This window comes from Aplysia californica, unplaced genomic scaffold (genome assembly GCF_000002075.1).
Source record: "Aplysia californica isolate F4 #8 unplaced genomic scaffold, AplCal3.0 scaffold00390, whole genome shotgun sequence".
Classification (NCBI taxonomy): Eukaryota; Metazoa; Mollusca; class Gastropoda; order Aplysiida; family Aplysiidae; genus Aplysia; species Aplysia californica.
The window spans coordinates 30,014-37,394 of NW_004797660.1; the positions used below are offsets into that span (position 1 = coordinate 30,014).

Sequence of the window (7,381 nt, forward strand, 5' to 3'; positions counted from 1 at the left end):
TGTGTGTGTGTGTTTTGTAAGTGCTTTACGGCGCTCACAACTGCAATAAGGTCGTATGAGCGCGCGAGACACATTAAACATTTCAAGTTGGAAGGGAATTTTGAATTTTGCCCGGGTGGCTGTCGAAGCCTACTCTAATCGATTTTGGACCACCTAGAGGTCTTTAACGTGCGCAACTTGCTCGCGAGACCTCTGAGATTTTTCGCCCTTGTCCGAGAAGGCTTGGTGTAGATCTTTCCTACCAGAAGATAAGGAGTGTGGCTGAAAGACAGCAGTAAGATGGAGCCAAGGAGTAGCAGTAGAAATGTTGCAGAAAGAGTCAGGAACTCAGAGTAGGGGCAAACGTGGTGAGGGGGTGGGGGCAGAAAGCAGACGGCAGAACATTGTTAGAGTGGAGGAAAGGAGGTGAAAGGAGACAATTTTAGAGAAAAAAATGTTTCACTCACTAAGTTACTGGGATTCGAACCAGGGACCTTAGAATAAAAGGCGAACCTCTTGGTCACGAGAGCCCCCGCGAACTCTCTTTATAGAACGCAAAGAGTGTCGGCCATGGCAGTGAGCGATCTAGGTAGAGGGCCAGTAGAGGCACAAATCTATGCTTCAAAGACCCGACGTGTGATGGAGGGAACGGAAATCGTCGCGAAAAGGGGGCATTAACTTCGTTTATCTCCACGACCCTGCTCGTTCCGGGTTATCTGGGTAATTGCTCACTTTTGTAAAGAGGAAATGCCATTTAACCGCAAGATTGTCGTTTAACTGCAAGAGCATTTCAAACAGGGGCCTTCAGGAACGAATCGTTATTGACGCTGGCATTAGTCACAGAGGAAGGCCGTGAGACGTGAGAGAGAACCCACTCCAACACGTGTGCTAATTTACTTTATCCAGGTCGAAGGTTATCGCGATTTTTACAAATTAAGATTTTGTTTTTGTCGAGTGGGGTTGGGGTCGGGGTGGGGGTGGAAGGGGAGAAGGGGAAGGGGGGAAGTAAGTACAAGTAGCCTACAAAGTGGAGTAGGCCTAACTATGGTGCGGTCCAAAATTCGTGGTGCCACTTATTGATATTGTCAAATACTTTTGAAACTATTGAACACAGACTCTCTAGCTTTTGCACAATGACTTGTCTTAACAGATTAATATATTTGTGAACACATGTTAGCTGTATTCTAGAAAATGTGTGCGTTAAACGCTTTATTGCGTCCGCCGATCTGGGAATTACTAAATTAACAATTTTTGCTTCGATGCCTTTCCCATACGTCATGTCCTAATTTGCTTCAAACTGCTGCAACTGCTGCCTATTACTTGTCAACATTTCAGTAAATTGCCTATTAAGCTTTTCATCCAACTGCAGGAATTTGGCTTTTATTCTTATATTTTGTTTTAGAAGATTTTGGAAATGTTTGTAACATGTGTCAGTAAAACAGTTGATTCATGCTGAATGTATTGTTAAAAAATAACTTCGTTAAATAAAATAAATTATAAGATTTTATGATTGCCTTGTCTATGCATTATAAGTTTTTGGCTCCCATTTTTTTTTCATCTGTCATCTGACATCTGACATACATCTTTCCCGCCCAACCTCCAGCCCGCCTTTTCTCGTTTTCTTTGCTTTGGTTTAAAATTACAATAAAAGTAGCCTAGCAGATCAAGATCTAGGATCTAATTTAGATCTATCCAGGCCTAGGCCCAGTAAGCCCATGTCTCATTGAGCGACATCTACTCTTTATAACAAAAAATAATGTTTCTGTATTTCAGGGTTCTGTCCAGCTGGTGGAATCCCGTGACTTTCGAGTGGTTGTCAACATCACTGCTCCAAGTTTGCAACAAGCCTACGATGTCAAAGCCGAGCTTTTCTCGCTCAGGGGCGGCATTGTGCTGCAGATTGTGAGTACATCAGTGTTTGTGATGTCACATCTAGATCTAGATCTAGATTCTAGATCTAGATCTTTACTAAAAATCTAGATCTAGAATCTAGATCTAATCTAGATCTAGATCTAGATCTAGAGATTCTAGATCTAGAAATCTAGAGCTAACCTGCCTATAGAGTCTTGAACTTACAGATTTTAACAATAGAGAATTTAACTCTTTTAACTTTTAATAGATTTAGATCTAAAGTCTAGATATCTAGATCTAGACATCTAGATCTAGAATCTAGATCTAATCTAGATCTAGATATCTAGATCTAATCTAGATCTAGATTTCTAGATCTATAGGTGGCCACAGATTTTACACCCAAGAATCCAGTCACATTATAGATCTACTAGATCTAGATCTAGATTATATAGATCTAGATCTAGATCTAGAGTGCATTGCTCGTTACCGGCCGCCGCCTCATTATCGGCCGCTCTCAGCGCACGCGGTACTTTTCGTGACAAAATCTTACCTCAATGCAACAATTGTTCCAATTGGTCAAGAATCTAGATTAGATCTAGATCTAGATAAATCTAGAATCTAGATATCTAGATCTAGAATAGATCTAGATACCTTGATCTAGAATCTAGATTCTAGTAAAAGTGCATTTTGGGTGCTTCGCCTAAATTTTTGGACTCAATGTAAAACTACAACCACAACACGTTATTGCTTGCACTTGTAGCAAGTTATTATTTTTGTTTATTAGTATTAATCTAGATATTTCGATCTTGACCCAATGTACAACAATAACATGTTTATTGAAAAGACACTTCAAATATTCAATTTTGCCTCGAGTAAATTTTCAGTTGTTGTTCACAAGCATCTCTTTGTGGGCTCAGACGATCCAGATATCCACGACTGAACACACTTCACATCAAGAACGAAAATTGCGCAGACGGTTTGGTACCTCCCGCAAGGAGTAACTAGATCTAGAGATCTATTGGCCTAGCTGCTCTGACAATTATCCCCTAAGCCTATCTATAAATGTGCTATGAACAACGCACGTAATTACGTGTTATTGTTGTGCTTTCTGTTTAATAATTTTCGCACCTAAAATGCACGTTTGCCATAGATCTACCTCTTTTCTAACTGCAGCATGTTTTAAAAAAAAAATGTTGAATGATTTCTTAGTAGGTAAAGTCTCTCTCTCTCTCTCTCCCCCTCTCTCTCTCTCTTTCTCCCTCTCTCTCTCTCTCTTTCTCTCTCTCTCTCTCTTTCTCTCTCTCTCTCTCTCTCTCTCTCTCTCTCTCTCTCTCTCTCTCTGTCTGTGTGTGTGTGTGGCTCTCTGTCTCTGTCCAGTCTCTTTCTGTGTTATGTCTGTCTGTACCCCCCCCCTCTCTCTCTGTGTGTCTTGTTGTGTGGTCTCTGTCTTTCCCTTCCCTTTACTCTCTTTCTCCCTCTTTCACTCACAAATCTACACCTGCACAAACTCAGATCCTGAAAGACACAATTTGCACAAGAATGCCCACTCGCACTCTCTCACACACACACACACACACACACACACACACACACTGAATGAAACAGTGACATAAACGGTGTGACATAAACGGACACACACACACACACACACACACAAACAAAACAGAAAAACACACACACATTTGAAATTAATTTGATCACACTCTAACATAATATATAAAATACATTTCCCACCACTTTCCCTTTCTCCCACCCAACAGAAAGAAGAGAAGGCAGTCGCCGGCATCTTTAACTTGACGTGGCTCGTCGTTGCTGCCATCGCTCTCACCATCATCGTCGGCATCTTCACTTTGGCCAAGTCAATACAATGGTTAGTTTGCATGCTTTTTTCTACTTTTGACTTGGTCTTTTCAGAAGTACCATCAATGTTGTTTTTTTTTCTTCTCATGTTGTACGTCTTTGTAGTTTGAAATCCACAATAATAATGATAATAATAATATTAATAATAATAATAATAATTATTATTACATTAATATCAATAAGAATGGAATGATAATCATTAAGATCACTTCCATTACCCACTTTTAGGTCGTTACTCTAGGGGTGGCATGGAATGTTTTATAGTTTTTTTATTTGGAATGATAATGTACAGTTGTCTGTCTATGCTTAGTTTGTGCGGAGAAGAGTTTTCTTGGGTGTTCAGAATTACACTAGATTATATAGAATAGAAAGGCTCTTGTTGCTGCGGTATACACAAACTTAGAACAGGATGAAGTCTCTGAAGTTGTTAATGGAGTTGAGTGTTTGCTGTTACAATGATGATCATTTTGCAACGTTGTTATCGTGACTAACGTAAGCTATTAGTTAAAAGTTACAGTTACAATGACAAGAGTTACATTCATTGCGACTTTTTCTCCGTTTCTCAATCAGGTACAAGTTGGAATGCAAACAGTCCGACTTCCCAGAACACAAAAGTTTTGCAAGTTCCTCCCAGCAAGGCACGGTCTACAGGTCGCGGAACAGCATCCAGATGGTGCATCTTCCTCCGGAGGGCGAGGGAGGTATGCGCGGCGACGAAGACTTTCAGCGAAATCTGAGATGTGACGAGGAACTGCGGCAGGTCACAGAGATGCCAGAAGAGGAGGAGGCTGAGGAGCGGGAATTGGTTAGTGGAAAGTGAAATTGTAATTGTGTATATTGTGTTTTTACGCCCTTAACTCTTTATCTCAGCTAGCCACTCCCAGCTGGCAGCGGCTCTGGCAAATTCTTTTACGACGACTTCGACGTCAAATTATTAATTTTTGCAAACAGGTCTCTTTTATCAAGATTTCGTTCATTAGAAGAACTATCAAAATAGGTTTACTTGTTTTGATTTAATGACCAATTAAGTTGTTTCTTTTAGCTTTAGTACCAAAAAAGGGCCCTGACATAGTGGGTTTACCGACCTCGGAGGTGAAGAGTTAATAAATGTTTTTCTGTAAAATATACCCAGAAATATGTTTATAAACGGACTTATAAAGTGTTGAGCCAAAAAAAAAGAGATAAAAATGGCCAAAGCGATGTAAATCTGCAGGTGTCTTCGATTTCGTTGTTTTGAAGAGTGCCTGATTTCACATCGAGGCTTCACATATTGTCTAGAAATACATTTTGTCACCATTTTTAACATAATGGTCTCTCAATATTCCTGCATTTTTTTTTTTGACTGGTAATAAGTAGGCTCATAAAGTTTCCATTAAAAAAATTTTCTTCATAACATAACTGTGTCCCACAATCTTTCAGGAACAACTCCAAAAGAAGCTTCAGGGAGAGGCAGACATTCCCGCAGAAACAGAAGACAGCGACCCTCAGGAGAGAAATCTCATCCAGAGCAAATTTAATTCTCAGGCCAAAACGGTCCACAAAGATATGATCCGAAAATCTGGGGGCGGCAGGAAAGCCCCTCCGTCACGGCGCACGCAGAACGGTATGTACACAGGCGTGCCAACGGAGCAAGAGGAGGGCTCAGAAGACGACACTGATGACATCATTGGCAGCAAGGAAAGATTTCTCTCCGACAGTTCGGATAGCCGTGCAGCTTCTGTCGTTGACCTACAGGTGAACTTTGAGGGCAGGAGAGGCACTGACGGGTCCATGAGTACTTTTGGGAAGGGCACGGAGAAAGTGTCGAATCTGAAAAATTCCGACACAGAACCGGCTTACGCTAATGATCCTTCGGAGACAGACCCCATGATGCTTGTGTTGGCTGATGTTCACAAGACCAACTCTTCCAAGGGAGACAAACAGGGGATGGGACCCGCAGCGGGCAGGCCGGGGAATCTCTACATGAAGCCGTCGGAGCTAAAGCCCGTTGTGATGTCCACGTTTGGCATGGACACATCCACACCCAAGAAAGGCGTGGCGTCGCGAGACAGTGGCAACGGCACTTCATCTGGCAACGAAACAGCAGAGGAACTTTTTCAAAATGTTGCGCAAAAGTATCAGCTGGACGGTTCATGGTTTGCGCAGACTTTTGCCTCGATGGGGGACATCCCCGAAGACCCTCGGGAAGATCAGCAGAGTGTCGTCAGTGGGAGCGCAAAGTCCACGTCGATGTACGGCAGCAGCGAGATCTTTGACGCGGGGGATGATGGCAACACGTACTACAACCTCGACTCGGATATCGATATACCCCCTCTGGACGGGGAGGATGTGTTTTCTGACGGGGGACTCCCCAGCCCCCTGGGCTTCCCCATGAACCGCCCGGGGGAGAAAGGGAGAGTCAACGACGACATCAAGCTTATCCCTGGAGCGCTGAAATCTCCGGGCCCGAACACGCCTCGCATGCTGAGTACGGTGAAACCTCGGCCCAACAGCAGCATCATACTAGGAGGAGGTGACAGAAACAAGACCGGAGGGGACACGGGCTCGCAAGTGGCGTCGGGCTCACAGGCGGCTGTGATGCAAACGGATATTTCCCCTCCCCTCCCGCCACCACCAGAACAAGACAGGGGGCTGTCGGACACCGTATTTGAGTTCCCCCCACCCCCCAACTTCTACAAGCCCCCACCGCACATGGTGGCGAGAAAGCAGAGAGAGGGGGAGCAGACAGGTGGTGCTGGGGGGCCGAACAGAGGGAGCGGGGAGTACGTGCAGATTCAGCGGCCGGGGAACAAGAGTGAAGGGTCTAGTCAAGAGACAAGTGGACAGAGGAGAGGAGGAAAACCAGGAACAAAGCTGGCTCCTACCTAGTGAGCTTTTTCCTCTCATTTTTCCATTTTATCAGAGATGGCCATTATAATACTGAATTATCGTAGGATTTCCAACCACAGTAACTTCATTGTTTTATGTAGTCCTTTTTGTTTGTTGTTAGTGTGTAGAGTCCCTGTACCTAGAATTTGTCCTAACATGCTTTTATTTACTGTCTATGATGCTGTCTTTCATTTATTTCTAAATGAGAATTGGTTTATGGATTTTACTCAGTCTAGCAGTTAACTGTACTTGCATCTTGAATCTACTTTCTAATTAGATACATATTGGTCTGGTCTCTACCTCTACCAAAGTGTACGGAATTAAGTTTTTAAAACTTGAAATTAAGGAATAATTACTAATTCCATGAACTCACCTTTAAAAATCTAAACTTTGCCATGTTTTCTTCTTATAAAAATAAATTTAAAATGTTACCAAATTAAAATACATGTTACAAAATTCAATGCCGTTGTGAAAAAAGTTTTCCCGTTGTCATTCCCTCAGCATGAACTTGACCTTGCTGTCGACCCTGTGCGTGCTCACTCTCGCCTCTGGCGTGTACAGCGCTATGTCTGCCAGCGAGACCAAGGTCGAGGTCACCATGTTCATCCCCAAACATTTCTTCACCAACAACACCAGAGTGTTCTTCAACTTCGAGAAAGACACGGAGGCCATGAACACGGAGGATGTTCTTGTCTATGGTAGGATGTAGGCCTACCAGTGTTTGTTTAAAGTTCTCTGATTTTTGCAGTAGGTGCTTCTTATTCAACTTCTTCCCCTTTTCAGCTTTCTTTTTCTCTTTCTCTCTCTCTCACTCTCTCTCTCT

At 42.9% G+C, this 7,381-nt stretch overlaps 1 protein-coding gene across 1 annotated transcript in view; it reads left to right on the forward strand.

The window, feature by feature from the left end:
- LOC101854967 overlaps window positions 1-7,381 on the forward strand; it is a gene marked incomplete at its 5' end in the record, with an annotated part of 70,016 nt that overhangs the window by 29,897 nt on the left and 32,738 nt on the right. Inside the window, 5 exon segments of the mRNA XM_013085618.2 lie at window positions 1,753-1,881; window positions 3,591-3,700; window positions 4,261-4,495; window positions 5,110-6,557; window positions 7,060-7,256. Coding sequence (XP_012941072.2) covers window positions 1,753-1,881; window positions 3,591-3,700; window positions 4,261-4,495; window positions 5,110-6,557; window positions 7,060-7,256 — 2,119 coding nt within the window.